General features: G+C 44.5%; 1 protein-coding gene across 2 annotated transcripts; it reads right to left on the bottom strand.

The window, feature by feature from the left end:
* Positions 1-23,534, bottom strand: PDGFA (platelet derived growth factor subunit A). 2 transcript variants are annotated; one of them, XM_068110514.2, is made up of 7 exons: positions 22,898-23,534; positions 20,813-20,909; positions 19,358-19,453; positions 17,380-17,570; positions 16,646-16,769; positions 13,692-13,733; positions 1-2,616 (listed from the first exon to the last, which is right to left on the bottom strand). In XM_068110514.2, the coding sequence occupies exons 1-7, from the start codon at positions 22,994-22,996 to the stop codon at positions 2,606-2,608; spliced, it is 660 nt and encodes a 219-aa protein (XP_067966615.2). In that variant the 5' UTR covers positions 22,997-23,534; the 3' UTR covers positions 1-2,605. The 2 variants fall into 2 exon arrangements, with proteins under 2 accessions (XP_067966615.2, XP_067966614.2); XM_068110513.2 differs by having other exon boundaries at positions 22,483-22,911.
* Positions 23,535-23,797: the final 263 nt, after the last annotated feature.

The following is a 23,797-nucleotide window of genomic DNA, read 5'->3' as shown; positions in this document are numbered from 1 at the left end:
TCACATAATATTAAAGTTTAGTGGACACAGAGAAAAATATTAAGGCAGATTTACAATTTTGGCAATTAAAAAAATAAACATTTGTCACAGAAACCAGATGTTAGTAATTCAATGCATTTATGACTTACGTAGTTACCATGGTGACAAAGACAATGAGATGTTATTTAGCACATGCTTGGATTATGAACTTGGCTCTACAAGGCCGATGATAAATTGAACAGCACAAAATTATCGCAGAGCCGGCATGAAAAAAAGCACAGTTGTTGCTCTTCTGTGATGTATAAAAACCTGCTATCATATTTAAATAGTCTGAGAAGGTAAACAAGGCAAGAAGTGAGAAAGGACTCATTTACTAAGCCCTCGAGTGGCTCAAAGCAAATGGTGTAATGCAAAAACAACCTCAACTTTGAAAGAATGCACCAAGCATGAATGGGGCTGGGTGAGAATAAAATGACTAAACTTTGCCCTGGGAGATGTAGGATCTTCAAGCAAGTGGTTTCTTTTACAACTTAAAGTTATTTGGCTGAAGGAGGTTTTTGGGGGAGTTCAACTGTGGCAGTGGATGTGTGCAAGTTTAGATTTCAGTGATCATTATGATTATGGATTATGATTACAGTATAATGATTATTTGTCATAAATGGATGCCAAACTGCTGCTTTAATATTCGGCTAGGTGTTAAGAAGTTTAAGTCGGGAAAAGCTTTTGTAATGTAATATAAACAATATATAGGTAGTGGACAAAAAATGGAAACACCAATGTAAAGTCACTTAGTAGGGCATTGGGCCACCACGTACGGCCAGTACGGCGGCCTGTATGGGCCGTGGCATAGAGTTCACCGGCGTCTGGAATCCTACAGGAAGGATGCGGCAGCATTCTTCCACGAGAAAGTCAAACAACACACCTGTTTGATGGAGGTGGAAAATGCCGTCTAAGGCATCATTGCAGAATATCCCATAAATGCTCGATTGGGTTCAGATCTGGTGACTGAGATGGCCATGACATATGGATACCATCAGTGTCATGCCCATCAATCCATTGGACAACCACAAGTGCTCTGTGGATGGGGAAATTGGGAGGATCTCCTATTGCAGCCATGCTTGCCAAAATTATATGCAACCATGCCTGTGCAGCATTTTATACATGACCCTAAGCATGCTGGGATGTTATTTGCTTAATTAAAATATGGGCCACACTTGTGTGGAAGCCGTTGCTTGGTGTCCCTCATACACCAAGGTGTTTCCATTTTTTTTGTCCACTACTTGTAGTTCATGCATACAGCATTTAAACATCAATGTGAATGTGCTGTCAGTGATTGTTTATTCCTTACCCTGTAACCTCCTACACCCCCTCCTCCAACACACTCCAAACAATAAAGAAGAATAAAACACCCTGGTGGTGTTCCTGTGCCTTCCCCACTGTTCTCATCTCCAGTACCCGCTCCCCCATGAAAATAAGTCAATAAAACTGGTAGCTTTAACGAATGTGCTGTTTTAAAGCGAAAGTATGATGGGCCAAATGGCCTCCTTCAGTGTCCAAGTTCCTTATAATGTCCCAAAAATTATCAGTGGCCAGCCAGTTCACTGACCACACATAAGGGTGGGTTATCAGCAAGTTCATAGCCTGACATAAAAGGCCAACAACCGAAATTAACAAAATAGCTGTATTTCTACCGTTTGTTTGTTTAAAAAACAAACTTCTACTGAACAGTCACCTTGATGTTCTACTTATATGTTAGGCCACGTACTTATTGATCAATCCTCCATAAATCTTAATGTTTTGACAAAAAGATGATTTTATTTCCAGTCTCCTTGGATTTACAGGTTAAGCACCACGAAGCTAATAGAGCACCTCAAGCTTATGTTAATCGTGCCTGTACTTATCATTGAATGTATTTGTAATATCATGCAATTCCAACACTTTGGTTTGTTTTTTTCTTTAACCAGCAATGCTGAAAGAGTAACATCAATCACGGACTTAGAGGTTAAATCATTGCCATAAGGTAAAGAGTTTGGCATTTACTATCACACCTGTCTTGCACAGCGATGGAGCACAAGAGACGAGTAGCTCGGAAACATTCTTTCTGTAATAAGGCAGAGATGTGCTGCTGTGGGTTTGATTGTACATTATAAGCAGTCCATACCTACTGTGCCTGCCTCCAGCAACTTGCGCTGCAACGTGTAAAAAAACAGAACAAAAGGAACGCAGCCGCAAAAGCTCAACTCCTGAGGCAGTGATTGGCTGATACCTTTCTGGCCAAATCCATCTCCTAGAAGACGCTTGGCCAGCTTTGCGTCCGCTTGTGTTTCGCACAAGGCATTTTCGCACAAGGTCGCCCACAATGGGGAGGCAAGCAAAGAAAATGCTGAAGCAATCCCATGGAGAATTGGACAAAGTACAAGATGCAGGGCATTCCACAATGTCCAGGCTCGCCAGGTGTTGTGCCCCTTCCTGAACAGCCTTGCTGTAAGTTCCGATACGTCCGGCATCTATTGATCGCTGCACTGCCAGAGTTCGAATCCAACCTTCGAAAGTTGCATCGCAGTAGTAAGTGCAGTGCTCTGTAAATCCGGCGTGAAAAGTCAAGAGTGGCCCGCTGCTCTGTTTTTCATCTTACTCCTGCAAGGCACAAACGAGGAATATTGACACAAGCTTTAACAAATTGTTCCTCTAGAGAAGTATACGAAGACAGAAGGTGAAGAGATTCAAGGAATGATCTCATAATATCGATGTTTTATGATAAAATCAATTGCATCACCAAAAATTACCAAGGTCCATATTACAAGTCTACAATATTCTCTGCTTTACGATTGATACAGCTTTGGGTTTTCTATACATTCTTCTTCAGCTATCCCTAGAGTCGATGAGGATAATCTTCCATGGTGATTTTATCTGAGGGTCCATAGATGACTGATGAGGCCAATCCAGGATTATAAGACTCTATCAGAATTCAGGCACATGTTTCCAAATGGCAATGGTGGCCCATGTTGTTATTACCTTGTGCACGCAACACAAAAACTGGGTCTAAGCAATTGGTTCACTTCTGTTTGTCCATCCGTCCGTCCAAAAACGTCAGTTTATGATCGTGGAACAATTTTATTTCAATTAAATGTTATATTTTGAACACAAATCGGAAAACGAACCTGTAGTTTAACAGTAATTTGGCTCTGAATTTGTCCCGATCGCACATGTGAAAGGAGGAATAAGATAATCTTTTTACTGTCTACCTGTCTGGCAGTGAAACAAAAAATCATTCCAAACAGGAAACTTACTGTTTCAAGGATGTTATAAAGGACACAAACAACAGCCATAAAGAACTGTTGTAATATGTTAGATAAGGTGGCCTAATAGCCACCTAATGGCCTAATGGTGGCCACCTAGCCACCTAATGCCACCTAATGGTGGCCTAATAGCATTGTTCATCAATGGCGTTAAACATCTGGAATCATTTTTCGTATACGGCCTTTATAATATTTATTTTATTAAAATGTAATTACATACTTGCACACTGTGTTGGGTAAGGTGTTATATGAGCTATCTGGTTGTTGTTGTTGTTGTTGTTGTATATTCCCAGACAGTTCTCTTGAACAGGCCCATGACATGGAGACAGCCGGTCGATCTTGCAGGAGCGACACAGAGATCCCTCACATCCAGGATGGTGTACCCCGCCTTCACAAAGTCAAGGCCATGACAGAGTTAGAGAGAGAGAGAGGGACAAGAGGGAAACGACTAGTCCATGGGGACTGATCGGCACTCTGACCGTGACTGCGCTGCCCTGATGAATCCGGGCAGCAGGGAAGAATATGGAAGATTTGGCCCCCAACTTGCATTGGGGGGTCAACTTAGCAGTCAACCACCATGAAGAGGCATCCCCGATAGTTGTAGTATCTAGATGTTGTTGTTGCTGTTCATGGTCTATATATATACAGTATTATGTATGCCCTGAATGAAGAAGTGCTTGCCAGTTGGTGGGGTTGGCGGGGAGGATTGAAAATAGGAAGCAAAAGATGGAGAAGGGAATTATAGGAAAGGAGGAAAAAGTGTAGGTATGATGAAAGTGAGTTTGGGCTGGGTGTGGGTGGGGGCAGTTGTTATAAAATCCACCATTTTGTGGGCATATAGTCGTGGCCAAAAATATTGGCACCCTTGCACCTTTTTCAAATAACATACAATCTTCTCCAAAAATAAGTTGAAATTGACAAAAGTATTTGGTCTCCACAATTCTTAATTTCACTGTTAATATTACAGAACCTTTGTTCTGAGTTCGATGGAGTTTGATTCAGAACTTAATATATCCTTTTAAATCAGAAAATAAACAGTAATGGCATTGACAAAATTATTGACACCCTTGACTTAATATTTGGTAGCACAGCCTTTGGACAAAATAACTGCAGTCAAGCGCTTCCTCCAGACATGAATGAGCTTCCTACACCTCTCTACTGCCAGTTTGGCCTACTCTTCTTGTGCAAACTGCTCCAGTTCTCCCAGATTTGAAGGGTACCTTCTCCCAACTGCTGTTTACAGAACCTCCCACAGGTGTTCAATGGGATTTAGATCTGGACTCATTGCTGGCCACTTCAGAACAGTCCAGTGTTTTGTCCTGAACCATTCCTGGGTGCTTTTTGAAGTGTGTTTGGGGTCATTGTCCTGCTGCACGACCCATGACCTTCGACGGAGACCCAGCTTTTTGACACTGCGTTGAACATTGCGCTCCAAAATGCCTGGGTAATCTCCTGATTTCATGATGCCGTGCACACATTCAAGGCACCCAGTGGTAGAGGCAGCACAACAACCAGAAAACATCACTGAACCTCCACCATGTTTGACTTAAGGGAAGGTGTTCTTTTCTATGAAGGCTTCATTTTGTTTTCCGTAAACAGAGATGATGTGCTTTACCAAAAAGCTTTAATTTGGTCTCATCTGTCCACAGGACATTCTCCCAGAAGGATTTTGGCTTGTTCAGGTGTGTTTTGGCAAAATCCAGTCGGACTTTCTTTTGTCTCTCGCTCTCAGCAGTGGAGTCCTCCTGGGTCTCCTACCATAGAACCCCCTTTCATTGAGTTGGCGACGGATGGTGCGAGTTGAAATGGTCGTACCTTGGGTCTGAAGGTCAGCTTGAATCTGTTTGGCAGTTGATTTGAGGTGCTTTCTCCACCATTCGAACAATCCTTCGCTGCAATCTTAGATTAGGTTTTCTCTTGCAGCCACGTCCAGGGAGGTTGGCTACAGCGCCATGGGCCTTAAACTTCCTGATAATATTGCGTACGGTGGATATGGGAACATTAATGTCTCTGGAGATGGACTTGTAGCCTTGAGATTGTCCGTGCTTGGCTACAATCTTGTGTCTGACCTCCTCATAAAATTATTTGGTTTTCTTTCTTTTCTCCATGCTCATTGCGGGACACACAATGACACAAAACAGCAGAATGACTCCTTTTCTCTATTCAAACTGGTTGAATGAGCGATTTATATATTGCAGGCACCTGCAACTTACCACAGGTGAGTTAAATTCCAAAGTAAAGGAGAATCACCGGCTTGAAATCTAATTATTTTTAACAACTTCTAAAAGGTGCCAATAATATTGTCCAGGCCATTTTAGGATTTCTGTGTGGAATAAGCTAAGATTTAGTATTTTTTTCAGCTTTTTTGTTTTGTTCCACTGAAAACCAAAGAAATACATATGTGGATACCAAAATATTTTTTAATATAAACTATTTTCTGGAAGAAATGGTGCATTATTTGAAAAAAGTTCAAGGGTGCCAATATTTTTGGCCATGACTGTACAATCTGTATGGCCCCCTTAATTATCGAAGCACTTTAACTCAACATGCCAACTGAATTGCACAGGTTAGAATCTGACACCCACACAATGGTGCATTTATTGTTATGTATGATATAGTCTTCCTGCATGTAATTTACTGTACGCACAAGCTACTTCATGAACAGATTTGCTTTCCTGGTCATTACACATCGTGCCCTTTGAAATACGTTTCCAAACTCCGGGTTTGAAAATGATTAACCGGTTATTTGCAACTGCTACCTGGAGAAGTACAAGGTTAGTCGTTTGGGTTGGACTGTTTAGCATTCCCATGTATACCTGTATACCTCTGGCTTGTGATGCTGGGATCTGAGGTTTCAAATGCCATGTACACTCTTGATTTGCCAATTGTGTATTCTTTGTCCTTGAAATTCAGGTAAAATCACATGCATGTCTACTAATGTCTTTCTTCTGCAGGACATTTACATATAAGTTTCACTATGAACCTGACGGTAAAAAAATTGAAAAAATATTGGACCACAATCTCGGCCATAAACCCGCATCAGTAGGTTCACGATCTCGGCTCTGTCCAAACAGTCAATTAGGCGATGCAATTTCAACTTCTAGCTCTCTATACCCAAAGCTTAACCTTCATACTTTACCTTCCTTGTTTAGAGACTTTTATGTATTCCTTATCACACATTCCATTATATACAACCAAACCAACACTACTGCGCATTACCTATGAAAACGTACACACCTTACCTTGCACAATGCATGTACATTACCTATCACGTAGATTTGGCTTACCACTGAATTGAACTGTTTGTAACGTACAGCAACTGTAATTCCCATGTATTCTAGTGTACTCCCCCAATAACTACGGTACTAAAATGTTTTATAATGCATACCAGAACATGATGGCCAATGATTAGAGAGCAATGCTTGGCATGAAGGTTGATTGCCCTCTTTCTAGACATGTTCATTCATGATTATTCCAACGAGGTATAAACAATCCCTTCAACGAAACAATCATTTTGCTTAATTTATATACTCTTACATTAGGCCATGGACTAATAGCCTGGTGTTGGCTTAGCGGTTAGGGTGCCGGCTTGGGATCCTAGGATCCTGGGTTTGAATCCCGGTCGATCGCTGAATTAACGTCAGGGGGGTTGACTCAGCCTGTCATCCTTCCGAGGTCGGCAAATTGAGTACCAGCTTGCTGGGATGAATGATCCTGGTGTGTACCCCAGTTTAGAATAGGTACACCGTATCCCTACGCATCGTAAGAGGTGACTAAGGGTTGGTGCCAGGAAGGGCATCCTGCCATAAAAACATTGCCTCAAACGGGGAACCATAATTGTCATGGGGCCCGCAAGGCTAACCCCCGCTCTAGCGGGGAAAATGGCCTTAAAACGATCATTCATTCATTTTCATTCATTAGGCCATGGCCTGACTGAGGAACCATTGCATATGCACATAAGGAGCAAACAGAGTACATACACATACCGGTATTTATTAAAAATGACTGGTTGGTATGAATAACTTGGTGGTGAATTGAACTTGGATAATATGTGATTTGTATGTTAAATATAAATGTAAATCTTTATTACGGTGTATAAGGCTCATGTATGAGATGCAAAAAAACACACATACACACAACGCAGATGGATCCTTTGAGACTAGTAGGTCTCCGTTTAATCTGCTGAAACCCACCGTGTGGAGATAGCAGTCAACAACAGCAACTTGCATGCACACACACTTGCGCACACATACTCAAAGATACACGGACACATGGAGGTGAATACTTTGCGACCGGGTAGGTCTCCCTTCCATCTGCTGAAACCCACCCACGTGTGGAAATAACAGTCAACAACAGCAACAATTGCATGCACACACACACACACACACACACACCTGTGCACACTCACTCAAATATACACACACATGCAAACATGGAGGTGGATACTTTTAAGACCTGAGAGGGCTCTGTTTCACCTTCTGAAATCCGTATATGTAGATAACAAAACAATGACACACACACACACACGCACACACACACACGATACCGGACTATTATGCAACTTCCCGTGGCTCTTGTTTGTTTCTCAGGACATAGCGGTTACCAGTGAATAATTGAATTAACAATGTGTGTGAATGTAGTTTATAAACAGATGCATATCGAAGGTAAACCCTCTCGTTTGATTTGCCCTTTTTTCCTTGCAGCTCCTGAACCATTTACTGTGAGCGAGTGTTTCTGAAAACAGAAAATGACAGAAAAGAAGCAGAACGGCACTCGGTACAGAGAAGAGCATACCTCCGCCAGGCTCAACAGTTTACGTTTTCTAGCCCATTGATAGGCCAGATCTGGATTCGGACCTGAAGCAAAATCGAATCGGCTTCTTCCTGTCATCTAACCAACTCATCCACATAGTTTAGTCATAATCCGTCCACAACTTTTTGAGAATATCGTGTTATCTATTATTTTTTGCCCCATCTCTCAATGGAAAAGAATCACTTTAAGAGTTCTAGTATGTGGATCCATATCTTCACCGAAATCGAATCAATTATGACCACCCAAGTCACCAAACACCCAACCTGTCCACTAACCTCATCTGAATCCATCCATAACTTTTGTAGGATATCTTGCTCACATACAGACAAACAAACAAACACAGGGGTGAAAATAAAACCCCCATCCACCTTTAGTTTCTGGAGAAATAGGGAGGTGTGCGGTACCCGCACTGTTTAGCGCATATCCGAGAAGTTTGCGCAAGACAAGGCGTAGCCCAAAACAGCGCACAATCATTTTTCATTTTAAAATATCACTGTGAATGTGATTGCAAGGAGTTTCAAAGTATATTGAACTTCGGAACTTCCTATCGGACCGAGCTCAACAACACTTTTAACTTTCTTCCAAATGCCGCTGTTCAAAGAAACATTGCGCTGTCCCATCTTGGACGGCATCCCATTTGAGCGACATTCCCCGAATCTTTCTTGTAAAATAGGTGCCCCAACAAGGAAAACCATCTGCAGCTGGACGGAACACTTTCAAAGGAGATTCCTTGGAAGGTTCCATTGCCAGATTCAGATTGGCCCATAAAAGGCACAACCAGAAAAAACACTAAAATATTAATGAAGTGTCAGGGGATAAAATTGTCAAATGATGTTGAATATGATGGCTGGGATAATCCTGTGATACAATCCAAGTAAAATTTGGTATGCATGCAATTTCCTAAAGTTTGCATACACTGGGTGCTGAAAATACTGAGAGAGCATCAGGTTTTGCAGCTTGACATTGACACAGGCCAAATGCAAGACCTGAACTAGAATGGCAATAGGTAGAGCACATACCTTCACCAGGCTCAACAATTTATGTTTTGTATCCCAATGACCGGTCGGATCTAGATTCGGACCTGCACCGAAATCCAATCGGCTTGTTCTTGTCACCTAACAAACTCATTCACCAAGTTTTGTCATAATCCGTCAACAACTTTTTGAAATATCATGTTATACAGGATTTATATATATATATATACTAGCTTGGCTCGGCTCGCGCGTCGTTGCTGAGGAACGGGCTTATTTTAGCTGAGGCTAATGACTGTACCTGAGTTGCTGTGTTGTCATGATTTACACCAATCACAATACAAACAATTATTTTGCACAAATGTATTAGTAGTGTTTGTGATATTACATTTTAATAAGCAATTTCGGTTGAAGATTTAGGTTGAATTTTTTTTTTTTCAAGAAAGAACTCCTCAGCACATGCTCAGGGGAGGGGTAGGTGCAGACTGGAAGTTTGGGACGATTACACCTCACCACCACGTAATTCAAAACACCTCACCACCACGTGATTCAAAACCACCACAACGTTATTAAAATCACTTCACAACCACGGAAACAAAAGTTTGAGGGAGTCGTTAAGTGACAACACAGACACTGCCCAGATGTGTCGATATATAGATAAATGACTGTACCCGAGTTGCCGTTTTGTCATGGTTTAAACCAATCATTATTCAAACAATTATTTTGCACAAATGTATTTGTAATATACGTGATATCACATTTTATAAACAATTGAAGTTGAAAACTTAAGTTGAAAAAAAAACATTTTCCTGAAAAAATTCAAAAATAATAATAATAATAATTGGAAAATTTTTCAAAAAAAAATACCCTTAGGACATACCGACGAGAGAGATATGTGCATACCAGAAGTTTGGTACGATTTCACAAGAGTTTTAGAAAGTAGTTCAGTGACAAGACAACACAACACAACACAGACTGCACAGATATATATGTGTGTGTGTGTGTGTGTGTGTGTGTGTGTGTGTGTGTGTGTGTGTGTGTGTGTGTGTGTTTTTGGCCCTATCATTAAAAAAATTATCATATCTGGATGAGGATTCGGATCTTCACCAAATTAGAATCGTTCGTCCTTGTCACACACACAACCTGGTCACCAAGTTTTGTCCGAATCCGTCCATAACCTTTTGAGATATTGTGCTATATGTCAGTTTTAGCCCTATCACGTAATGGTGAAGAATCATTAAAAAAGATTCTCTGATCCGGATCCTGATTCGAATCTTCACCCAAATTAAGTCAATTCGTCCATGTCACATACCGAAACATGTCCACCAAATTTCGGTCAAATCCACCCACAACTTTTTGAGATATCCTATTTTCAGACAGACAAACAGACAGGTGAAAACATAATCTCCGTCCACCTTGGGTGGCGGAGGTAATATTTTGTTACTGAAGATGAATTGTGGATTTTCTCACGTGAATGCTTGGTTTTTTTTTCTTACAGTGTCTGAGAATCACGGAGGAGCTTGTAACCTCCTGAAGGCCACACATATATTGTGTGGAGGAGAAGGCCCAGACTACGAGATATCAATGTACTTTTACATCAATTGCAAGGACGTTCGGGTATAATGGACACTATGTAAGATTTGAACCTGTGATCCCAACATCATTAGCCGAGTGTTCAGATGGGAATACCAAACACGCCAACCCAATTGAATCCCTCATCCCCCCACACCCCAACCAGCCACTCCTCATTTCCCCTCATGAATAAGAATAAAAGGAAAGTCTTCTTTAAGAAACAGGTAAAGAGTTCTCATTCAGGTAAATTTAAAACAGCTGCTTCAGCTATTACAAAGTGAAAAGTCACCATTTATGGGGATATTTTTAAAAGTTCTGCAAATCAAGTAGCTTATTCCTGAAGGGCCAACCACAATGAACAACAAAGTCTTTGAAACATCACCTTTGAGAAACCATGAACATTCCATGGAGACATCAAGGAAGATCAAGGACTGTCCTTTTACAACATGAATGATATGTCACCACACTAGTGCATGAACAGTGAGTGCTGTCTGGTGTTCTAATCCACTGTTTAATTATCTTATTAGAGAGGGTGATGGTCATGATAGATCTGGGTGACCGAGGGTGAAAGTACGAAGCACTGACAATGGAGCAGAAGGGAATAGGCAGACAAAAGACTTAGACAATGTCAGCAGGAGAATCAGCTGATGGTGAACAAGGGGACAGTGTTAGCCAGAATCTCAGTAAATATCATGGATAGATGTGGGTTACGACATCAATGTCAGTGAGTCTGGACGAGCCACTTCAGCTCTAGAGGTCTACCTGCACCGTGCCAAATTCACAGAATTTATTGTGTGGTATGCAGCTTTTCTGAAAAGCATTTATCAATAAAAGCCATACTCAGTATACCTTATCATGTTATGAAAAAGTCACAACAACAAAAACACTGATATTAACATCAATGTAATATAAACAAATGTGTACCAGTGAAGGAAATTTCTGAGAAAACCATTAGTTGGTAGAAAATATGTATTCAGTTTGTTCAAAATTTTTTTTCAAAAGGGTGGAATGTTTTGCATTTTTGGAAATTGGTGAAAATAATTTTGAATATAATTATCTTGATAAAACAGCATGGACAGTTAAAATGAATAATAGTCTTCTCATCGTGAGGTTTTATAATATACGAGCAAAAGTACCCGTTCCCAGCGACGGGAAAAGCTAACCATGGTGATGTCACCAATAACCACAGAATATGACAGTTCGGCAGTTGTCTGGGTAAATTCAATCCATCCTGTAGTGCTCAACTTCACCAAAGGTGGCGCTATTCAAACCAACTGCAACAGCGAGGAAGTATACCCTATCATTTTATCCCAGGGGTTTCCCAGTGGCCGAAGGAACCGCTATCGACGCTAAAACCTGGCCAGTACAGCCTTTTACCTTTGTGCCAAATTTGGTCCAAATCCACCCTAAGGTGTAGGAGTGTATAGGTAACACACAGACAGACAGATCAACATTTATAGTGATTGATTCATTTGATTTCATGGAACCCGGCACCAGGAAAGACAGTATATGAGACTGTTATAACTAGTCTTTATATCATACTGGCTGAATGCACCCGGCGTTGCCCGGGTTCTTTTTGAATGAATTTAATCTTCTGTACATCCAGTAGGTCTGACGCGAGCCCAGTATCAGTTAGTGCTCAACGATTCCTTGTTCTTTCTTCTGTCGGACTCCGCGAGAGAGAATTTTCAAAGCATGTGTTGCAATCAGTCAGATATTCCTATCAAGTGCATAAGTTGTACTTCAAGAGAATTTTGAAAGAAGAAGAAGATTTATTGCGAAATGGGCCCAGCCCGGCCGAGGTGGGCCTCGCCACCTCCTATCTTTCACCGTTCAGGAGATTCGCGTGTGCAGACAAACAAACAAACAAACAAAAACTTTGTTTTATATATATGATAATAAATATAGAATATAGATATGGAAGAATATATATTGTGAAACTTGAAAAAACAAAAAAAACTTGGTCCTGGAACTGAAACGTTTGTCTGAAGTCACGTCACACCTATTCTAGCCCCCACGGCAACAATATTCAGATAGTCGCCTGCAAGAGTAGACAATAAATATTAACCACAAACCACGAACAGTCTGTACTGCACTTTCATTTTTACTTCCTTGACTTTTACAAAACAAGGATTTGTGAGGAACACCAGTTGGTGTGCCCTTTTTGTCTTTATGCGATACCTAGCTCGCTGAGCGGCAAAGAATGTGTGGTTACCTTCTTATTGATAATGGTTGGCAATTTTTTGTGAGGAATGGTATTAACTTTGTTTTGTGGTGCTAATGACATTGAATGAGCGAATGAATGTTTTGAGGATTGCCTACATAAATCATGAAATTTGTCCAAGAGTCGTTTATATGTCAAAGCTTATGGAGACACAAACAAAGAGTTGAGCTCTCTTGTTGCATCAAGGTCGGCATTATGGTGAAAATAATGATAGATTTCCCATGGCAATATAGGATTTGCCACAGTGGGAATGAGAATTTCCCTTTCGTCAAAACACTAATAAAGGCATCTCAAGGCCCATGAGAAAACTTGGCAAATGGTAAGACATCCCCAATTAATCCTTCGTATTTTTCCAGGATGTGCAGTTCATCATCCTGACACCATGATGTTCTCGGCTCTGGTCACAACTTGGATCACATAGACCAGCTATAGTGGGATGGCACAGCATCCAAACACCTTTTCTTGGAAGATCTAAAATCGATTGATCAATCCCTTCATATAGTTTCTCTAACAGTATATAAACCTCCTGAAGGCCACACTCTTTCCACCCTAGACGTCCTGTTCTAAGTTCCCTTACCAAACCGCACCCTCTCCACAATAAATATCAGGGGACTGGATCCATCCAATGAATCGTTTACATTTCAGTAAACACTTACTCAGTATCCTTACCAAGAAACACATCAGTAAGCATGAAGTAACCTCCCATCAATAGGCTTCGCACGACCAATCTGAGACAGTTGACCTCATACAGCATTGATGAGTGATTGGCTCTATTTTTAATGCTGTACTATAAATGAGCACCTTGTTAATGTTAGAACGTGAGATCATCCTCACCTGTGCCACAACCACGATCTTGACAGTGCTGCGAAGACGAACCTAGGAAAACACATTTTGGTTGAAAATTTATTCGTGAAAGAAAAAGACTTTCAAAAAATTATCAAAATACACAAAAGAAGAAGTGGGCCATCTATGTATGCATGCAATGGGGTGGGGAAGAAGGGTGAGAATCGAGGTAATGAGCAGAAAAGAGAGAGAAAATGGAAGGGTAGATGAGCTGGAGAAAAAAAGGTGAGAGGGGGGTGGAGAGGAGTTCAGGAGTTGATGGGTGTAGGTGTAATAGGGAGCAGAGAGTGTGGGGAATAAGCGGGGAGGAGTTCAGAGGAGGTGGGTGTAGGTGTAATGGGGGCAGAGAGAGGGTGTGAAATGAGGGGGAAGGAGTTCAGAAGGAGATAGGTGTAGGTGTAATGGGGGCAGAGAGATGGTGTGGAATGAAAGGGGAGGAGTTCAGGAGGAGGTGGGTGTAGGGGTAATTGGGGGCAGAGAGAGGGTGTGGAAAGAGGGGGGAGGAGTTCAGAAGGAGATGGGTGTAGGACGTAGGTGTAATGGGGGCAGAGAGAGGGTGTGGAATGAAAGGGGAGGAGTTCAGGAGGATATGGGTGTAGGGGTAATTGGGGGCAGAGAGAGGGTGTGGAATGAGGGGGGAGTTCAGGAGGAGATGGGTGTAGATGTAATGGGGGGCAGAGAGAGGGTGTGGAATGAGGGGAGGAGTTCAGAAGGAGGTGGGTGTAGATGTAATGGGGGGCAGAGAGAGGGTGGGGAATGAGGGGGGAGGAGTTCAGGAGGATATGGGTGTTGGTGTAATGGGGGTAGAGATAGTGTGGGGAATGAGAAGGGAGTTCAGGAGGAGATGGGTGTAGGTGCAATGGAGGGTAGAGAGAGAGAGAGGGTGGGGAGTGAGAGGCGAGGAATTCAGGAGGATATGGGTGTCGGTGTAATGGGGGGCAGATAGGGTGGGGAGAAGGGGGAGAGGGGAAATGCACATAGCACAGATGAGAAGTGAGACATAAAAAAAACATTTTTATTTTTCACTTGCCGCCCATGCCCTCAAATTTTCCCTACACATTTGCACATGCAATAAGCATATAGGGCAAAAGTACATTCTAATTTGATAACCTTTTAACAACTTGTCTAGGAATGCTGGTGTTGTGACTGTAAAGACAATGTGGTGCAGCACTGACAGGATCAAAGCACCATTCACCGCACTGAGTCACATGAGAAAAGTGCAGCAGTCAGTGAAATCAGTGGATCGTTCCATGTTGATGGCAGCAAAGCCTCTCAGGGATCATGCCAAATGCCAGAAGTTGCTCAAAATACAACATCGAAATGTTCCCACCATGTGTATTTGGAGTAGACCTATAGGAAAACTTTACTCAAGGCTTCGGGTGCGGCCTTCTGCACTTGGCAGCAACTTTGATTCCAGTTTTAAGATAGGCCTGTGACAGCAGACCCACTGACTAGGGAGTGCCATCTGTTGCCGCCACTTGTTAAATTGTTGCTTAACTCATGATAACTGTTTGTTTTTCTGAAGGGTTACATACAGACATGGTTATGAAGGGATGGAGCAGCGTATAAAGCTGCGGCCTCCAATGGAAGGCAGGTGTGAGGAGGCATAGCATAAATGTCAGATAATATTTTGGTGACTGAAGGCTTTTTATGCCAAAGTTTGGCTTGAAAAGCATAATTCCATTACTGTGACTTTATAGTGGAATATAAAGCAACGGCGTAACAGGTGGCTGGAGGAAAGAGGGCCGGTGCTGCTGCTGCTGCTGCACCGATATCAATTTCAAAAGGAACTTGGAACAAGGGGACCTTATCCGCATGCTGAGAAAACAGAACGACGGGGATTGTAGGATGCAAGGTGGTCAGTCCGTTCAGACACTTGTCTCGAAGCTGTCCAGCCTGGGTTTGAATCTCAGCCCAGTGTTTCACAGGGAGAGTGATTCATCAGTGTGTGTGCCATCCTGGGCGTCCCATCTGCCGGCGTTAGTTGGTGGACGTTAAAGATCCCAGGGTGTCTATGTGAAGAGTCAGCCATCTATCACCAGCACCGTGGCCAAATTACGAAATGCTGCCCTAATCTACAGGGGGCACCTCATCAGGGGTACAACCACGTCCTCAGCCAGAATCAGTTCCAGCCTGGAGCCGTCGATGGAGTGCCGGGAGTGCCCGGACACTCTCCTAGGAGTATCGGCACAATCATTATCTATTTTCATGATGTAGAGGAGCTTATTGTAGACTACAAGGCTGTAAAGCAATAGGCTCATCAGATTTTAACTTAAAAACCAGAGGTGGGAGCTCAGCACCAGAGTCTAAAAACCAGAGTGCTCATTTCTGTCTTTACTACTATTACTACTTCTTTAATGGAACCAATTATTTCAAACTCCCTGTCAAGTTGGCGTACAGAAGTTTTATCCCAAGTCTTTCGCAAGTCAACTGGTCAGGTCTGTCATTCGATTAAAGGTGATTTGGACGGAAATTTGGCATTTATTCAAGGTGCCGGTATCTTGTGTCGTCTTCGTGAAAGACGCAGTGAGATATTTAACGTCCACCAACAACGAGTTCTGGCAAATGAGCCTCTGGCTTAACGTTCTTCTGACGGAGGGCGCAGACGTTGATGAATTGCTCTGCTTGCGAAACACCATGGTGACAGTTTATAGCTGGATCGAGATAGGAACCTTGGCTAAACACTCAAAGGCGAGTGCACATAACTCAAAGCCATCCTGCCTGCAAGCCAGTGTTCATTTCTGTTTGCACTGGATGCGGAATATCTGAGCATTGATTTTCCTTCATACTTTTTTTGGCTCTACACAACAAAATCCCCAAACAAACCCGATGCTTTTGGTGAACAAACGTGATATCTGCTTCCCGATTCGACAAAGCGCGTTTTGAATTGTCAGGTGAAAAGATTGCTTCCGGGGCAAAAACATAAATTTTGGAACATTCCTTACCGTAACTCCCACGACATTCCCTCAGGCTAGGAATGCAGCCGCACTTGCACTCCAGGTGCTCCTCAAGCTTCACGTGTGCTTTCTTCAGCAACGGTCTTCGTTTGACGAACTCAATCTTTGCCACCTGAAAACCACGTCCTTCTCATTGAACCCAACTTTGGCACATTGCAGTACATCGGTGTAGGTTACTGGGACTGTTTACATTAAAGATTCTATCTATTGCTCGATGAATAAGGAAATGAAGCTCCAATCATGGAAAACCCTGGGCAGCAGATGTAATGTGAGTGATGTACATTATGAGGAGGAAAGAGTGGTCTGCAGTTTATACAAGCGGGTATGCTTCTGACGACAGTGCAGAACGTATGATGACCCATTTAGCACGTCATGCATGATAACGAACAAATGAGACATTGCCAAAAAGAGGATTTCGTTCCATAAAAGCCAGAATCTTGGAGCTCCACTCCAAAGGACAATCTGCACTGGTCATGAAGATATACAAAAGCTCGCATAAGCAAGCTCTTTTGAACAGATCTTGTGAATGTTAGTTCTTCTAAATAAAACAAAACGGTGAATACAAGACAAGCAATCCTGACTAGGTCAAACCGAAAGGCCAGACGGGGGAGAGAGGAGGCTGTGTGCATGCTCGAGTATACAAATGACAAAAGATTAGTTCAAGGCTGGAATCCAACCGAGGAAAAATTTCCAGAAAGAGGAAAAAAGTAGATTGTGCAAACCTTGAAGTGTTTGTGCCGCACACGAGACGGCTGGCAGCGGATATTCTGCGTATTGCAACATCCTGTGCAGCGCCGCAACTCGACGCACGGCGGCCATACTAGAAAGTTTGCAGATGTTGCATCAACCTGCCAGCGTGGAATCTCAAATGTGACTGGCCGCGCCTTACACAGTGAGGGGGGCGCCTCTTCAGCTACAAAATAGAAGAGGAAAATCAGGGTTATGCACTGCATGATAAAGATATAGCTCTTCTCTAGTCGTACGACTTCCCTCAATGTTCTAGGTTCCTCCCAACATATTGCTCCGCTGTTATTACCTCCGCCACCGAAGGTGGATGGAGGTTAGGTTTTCACCCTGTCTGCTTGTTTGTTACTTGCCGGAAAAGATTCCGGCAAGTATGTTGGTTGGTTGGTTTGTCTGTTTGTCTGTCTGTTTGTATGTTTGTGCACAGTACTACGTCTACATCGTTGCACATAGAATCGCCATACTTTACACACATATTTGTCTTGCCCCGGAATAGACTGTGTGCAATTTTTAACCCTCTCGGCCGAAGGCCTCCATTATGACGTCATAATTCGATAATTCGACAAGTACAAAACTTCATCCAATCAAGATGCAATTTCTTGAACGCCATGTCGGCATAAACTGGTGGAGAAAAAAAATAATGATGACGTCATCAGTCACGTGGTTGGGCCGCCATCTTGGAAAAACCGAAAAACTTTGCACCTCCATATCTCCGAAAGTGCTGAATAGAAAAAAATTGAGACATGGCTCATTGTAAAGAACTCTCCATGGGAAATAAAATATGTTAATGATGATGTCATAGGTGCCTCCATTATGACGTCATAATTTGACAAGTACAAAAACTTCATCCGATCAAGATGAAATTTCTTGAGCATAATCTTGGAATAAATTAGTTTAGAAAACAAATAATGATGACGTCATCGGTCACGTGGTTCGGCCGCCATATTTTTAATTCCGGCAAGTCCTCGGTCTCTGACAGATTTTTCATCTGTCTGTTTGTTTGTTTGTGAACAAGATATCTCAAAAAGTTATGGATGGATTCGGACGAAATTTTGCAGAGATGTAGCGTATGTGACAAGGACGAATTGATTATATTTTGGTGAAGATCCGGATTCGGTCCGGCTACTAGAATTTTTAAGTGATTCTTCTCCATTGAGTGATAGGGCCAAAAACGATACATAGCAGGATATCTCAAAAAGTTGTGGACAGAATTGGTGAACAGGTTATGTGTGTGACAAGGACTAATCGATTCCATTGTGGTGAAGATCTGAATATGGATTCGGATACGAGAGTTATTTAATTTTTAAGTGATTCATCACCATTGAGAGATCCGGCGAAAAGCAATATATAACATATTTGAAAAAGTTATGGACGACTTATGACTAACTTGGTGGACGAGTTGTTTAGGTGACAAGAACAAGCCGATTCGATTTAGGTTCAGGTCCGAATCCAGATTCGGCCCATCAGTGGGATGCAAAACATAAACTGTTCAGCCTGGTGGAGGTATGTTTTCTACCAAGTGCCGTTCTAGTATTAAGTGATGTTTCTTTCTGCATGCTTGTTAGAAGTCCATGTTGGCACAGATTTGCAAATTTGCTCCTGAACCCCAGTTGGATTTAACAAGAAGAACCACCTTTAGAGGCCATTTTTCCCCGCAGAGCAGGGGTTGGCCTATTTCGGGCACCTTGGTCCCTTTTTTTGAAGCGATGTTTTATGGCCGGATGCCCTTCCTGCCGCCAACCCTGTTAGTCGCCTCTTCTGACACACAGGGAATTACCAGTGAACTGGTAATCAATTTGCCGACCTCGGAAGGATGACAGGCCGATTCAACCCCCCTGGCGTTAATTCAGCGTCGAGCGGAATTCAAACCCAGGATCCTAGGATCCCAAGCCGGCACCCTAACCGCTAAGCCAACACCAGGCTTGGATTTAACAAGAAAAAAACAAAAAGACTTGCCAAGGCTGCGAGGCATGCGATGCACATGGCTCCTGTTCACGGACGCACCGCCGAGTATGTTTAAGCTGCGTGGCCTTCTGGGAGACGGTGCTTCCTCTGCAGGCAGAAGTGCAAAGCGGGTGTAGGAGGCGGGGAAAACCAGAGAAGGGAAGTATTAGGATGACAATATTTGCTGTGGAATGACAAATCCAAAGCACAGTTCTTCTCAGGTTGAAGTCCAGAAGGTACAGTACAAAGGAAGATTATTAGGTGCTTTACTCAGCGATTAGATAACTTTGATATCCTTAAAAATTCCTAAACTCAATTCCCCTTCCTTCAATCACATCTCGAGCTAGTGAACAAGACACGCTAAACTTATCATAGGCAATCGTTGTCTTTAGCTCGTTGTCATTTATTGAGGAAGTTGTAGTCAAATTGTCCACAAGCTGATGTTCACTGGCAAGTCAATCTTATATATGCTACGTCAAAAAAAAACAATAAAAAAGAGAAAAACCGCCTCTTGTGTAGTTGCCTCACTGATCACTTGTCTCTTTTGATTCCCATACTCAGGTTTGGTTGATTATGATGACCACTCCACTCCATTTTGCATCTTCAGATACATATGGCTGCCGAAGCAGTTCCTAAGCTATTGGGCACAATCCTAGATGGGTGACCACTCCGACGCAGGATACTCAAATGCTCATTCCTCCAAGTAAGCTGGTACTCATTTTGCCAACCTTGGAACCTGGCTTCTCGGGTTCGACTAAGTTTGTCTAAATTTTATGTTGATTGCTGGCAGGATGGCCTGGAGTTACGCACACTCACCTCTAAGCTGTCTAGCCTGGATTCGAATCCCGACCCAGCTGTAAACCCATCCTGGTGTCATTCATCAATGTGTGTGCCGTCCCTCGGATGGACGTTAAACCGGGCGTCCCATCTGTCGGCATTATTTGGTGGACGTTAAAGATCCCATGGAGTCCTTCGCAAGTTCGTGAAAAGCTTGGGCCAAAAATTTTCCGCTGCCAACTCCACGACTTGGAAATAATTGTGACCTTTATAGAGCTTTCATCATATGCCACAGAATATCTGAGCAAAACTTGCTGTTCTGTAACTTGCTCCCTTCTGCAATGCTCCCAGTCACACTTGTTTCCGCTGGGCATTCATTTCTCCCCTTCCTTTTCCTCTTTCTCCCCGATCTTGAATCAATAACGCAACGTCTCACCCACTTCAGCCTTGCGTTATACTACTCAATCAAGTACATTTGTGGAGGTCTTCCATGAGCTTTTACCTGCAAGGTGCCTTACACAAGCTAGTCACGTGCACCGGGCGTGATACTTAGCGGACCGCCCTTGCCCATTGCAACAGTGCACAACAACCTATCGGGTTTCTCTGTTTACCGCTCGTCGTGCGTCGACTCACTTGCGACGTCGCACCGGCCACACTTTGAACCCAGACACAGTTCCGAGCAGAATTTACCTACGGTATTAATCTCCAGGAGGCGCTGCAAGTCGCTGATGCTGCGGATGTCCGCGTAAGCCAGTTTCTGCAGGATCTCCTGAGGTAGTTCGGATTTCTGTGCAACACACAGGGAGCATCACAGGAAACATTTTTGCAAGCAGGTGACATGACTAATCCAGAAGTTGGAAGTTGGAACAAAATGTCAGCATTGTGGTTGCATAATGGTTAGAGTGTCCGCTCTGGGTCTGGAGGTCGGTGGTTCGAACTAAAAATGGTACGTTCTGGTTCGTTGCTTGACGCTCAGCATTTACCATAGAATAAAAAGCATAGGTTGGCAACCATTACGCAGCTTCCATGGGCCTAATGGCCTCCACCTGCGTCCGTCGAACTTCTTTGCAAGAGAACTCAATAACGTGCTAGGTCGAACGCAGAAATAACCGAACTGCTTTCTGGGTTGTCCTGCAGTTGCAGAACGAAGTGCATGTCTCGCGGTCATGCACACACACACACGCATGACATACGCATACCTGCGGTCATGCACAAACACGCATGCCACACGCATGTCTGCGGTCAAGCACTTACACATTTCTGCGGTCATGCACACACATGCATGCCTTCGGTCATGCACACACACTCAAGACACACGCATGTCTGCAGTCAAGCACACACACTCAAGACACACGCATGTCTGCGGTCAAGCACACACACATTTCTGCGGTCATGCACACACATGCATGCCTGTGGTCATGCACACACAATCAAGACACGCGCATGTCTGTGGTCAAGCACACACACTCAAGACACACGCATGTCTGCGGTCAAGCACACAAACATTTCTGCGGTCATGCACACACATGCATGCCTGCGGTCATGCACAAACACGCATGCCACACGCATGTCTGCGGTCAAGCACACACAGATCTCTGCGGTCATGCACACACATGCATGATTGCGGTCATGCACTTACACTCAAGACACACGCATGTCTGCGGTCAAGCACACACACGCAAGACACACGCATGTCTGCGGTCAAGCACGCACACATTTCTGCAGTCATGCACACACACGCATGCCTGCGGGCATGCACAGACACGCAAGACACATGCATATGTGCGGTCAAACACACACACGCATGTCTGCGGTCATGCACACACACGCATGACACACGCATGTCTGCGGTTAAGCGCACACACATGGCACACACATGTCTGCGGTCAATCACACACACACACATGACACACGCATGTCTGGGGTCAAGCACACACACATTTCTGCAGTCATGCACCCACATGTGTGCCTGCGGTCAAGCACACACATGCATGACACACACAGGTCTGTGGTCAAGCACACACACACACATGGCACACACATGTCTGCGGTCAATCACACACACACGCATGTCTGTGGTCATGCACACACACGCATGTCTGCCGTTAAGCACACACACTCAAGACCCACGCATGTCTGCGGTCAAGCACACACACTCAAGACACACGCATGTCTGCGGTCAACCACCTCGAGCAGACACAGGCAATGCAGATCACATGCTCAGTCGCCCCGCCCGCCAATTTGATTGTGCGTTATCGCATTTAAGCGCACAGTTGTGGAGTATATGCCCAACCACAGTCCACAGGTGCGACGGCCAACCTGTTTTCCCAAGCGGAGTTTCCAAAACGCAAGGCTCTTACCTCGGTACACACCAGGCACACGTAGCAGAAGGCAATCAAGAAACACATCCCAAGTCCCATGTCGGCGGCGAACGGGCGAGTTGAGGCGCGCGGGAGGTTCAGGCGGCGACGAGCGGCTCGGACAGGCGTCGCCGCACGACGGGGCCGGAGGGCCTCATGTCCCGGGGCGCGGTCCGAGGTGCGCGCCGCGCGCGCCCGATCGGCTCACATGGCCACGCGCGCTCAGAGGCCGAGCCGCAGCGGTGATCGACCGAGCCGGAGCAAGCGCATCCCCGTCCCGAGTCAAAGCGAACGGAAAAGCTGCACAGAGACGTCCATCCCGCGCGCAGAGAGAGGCTCGGTGGTCGCGGCGGTGCTGGTGCTTATGCGCCCCCAAAACTCGGCGTAAAGTTGAAAAGCGTAAGGCGCGTCTTACCTTTTGCCGAGCGCACATTGCCCCCGCCTTCCTTCTCGTCGTCCTCCTCCTCCCCCCGCACTCGTCCACCCCCACCCCTCCCCTGCCTTCCCGTGACATCCCGCGATGGATGGCGCGGAGAGGAGAGAAGGAACGTGATCGCGAGAGCGCGGAAACCCTCGGCGCGATGAAACTTCAAACCGCGCGCTTCTGTTTTAATGAAGAAAGTCCGTTTCGCTGCGTAAATCATCCCGTGCGTCGCTCGCAGACGCGTCGTACCGGGACCAGTCCGTGCGTCGCTCCCCGGTCTCGGACTCGAACCCGTGACCTCGGGCTCCGCGCGCTGAGGTCACCGCGTCCACCTGGTGTCAAAAAGCCATCGCTCACGGTCGGTGCTGGCGACGTGCGGGACAAGTTCGCGCACAATCTCAGCCGGTTTCCCTTGTACATCGACAAATCCCGCCTCGTGTCCTCGTGCATCATCCCCGCTCACGGACCACCTGGACGACGAGGCGCGCGCTCCGTGCCCAGATTGCGCGTGCGCGACGGGTCGAGTCGGCCTTCGCGCGTCCCCTCCCCTCCCCTCTCCCCCACCACCACCAACAGGCAACAACCACCACTAAACCCGCACCGCCGCCGCCATCATCCACAGCGCCGAGAAATGACTCATTATAATTAAAGTCAATTGGGACATAAATCGCGGCGTCATTAACGTGAGTGAGGAAGAAGAGCACGATTTGAGTTTCAAAGCGAGGAGGTTTTGGAACTTTTCCAGGAGCATGCGCAGCTTTCCAGGCGTCTCCATTAGAGGACATACCTTCGGGGTAACGCGATTATGCAGCGTTCGGGTGATGGCCCATCGGAGCGCATCAGCCGCAAATCTCTTCTCGATTCCTTTGATGCTCCGCACATTCCGTGTAC

The sequence above is a fragment of the Myxine glutinosa genome, chromosome 3 (assembly GCF_964187855.1).
Source record: "Myxine glutinosa chromosome 3, kmMyxGlut1.1, whole genome shotgun sequence".
Taxonomy (NCBI): domain Eukaryota; kingdom Metazoa; phylum Chordata; class Myxini; order Myxiniformes; family Myxinidae; genus Myxine; species Myxine glutinosa.
Note: the sequence above shows the minus strand (reverse complement) of the source record. Positions and strands in the feature narration are given on the sequence as shown.

Excerpts from the sequence above, each read along its gene's own strand:
- PDGFA (XM_068110514.2), bottom strand. The coding sequence starts at position 22,996 with ATGTCACGGGAAGGCAGGGGAGGGGTGGGGGTGGACGAGTGCGGGGGG. Across the intron at positions 20,910-22,897 it reads CAATGTGCGCTCGGCAAAAG|AAATCCGAACTACCTCAGGA; the intron begins GTAAGACGCGCC and ends TGTGTTGCACAG. Across the intron at positions 19,454-20,812 it reads CCTGGAGATTAATACCGTAG|AGGAAGCACCGTCTCCCAGA; the intron begins GTAAATTCTGCT and ends TTCTGCCTGCAG.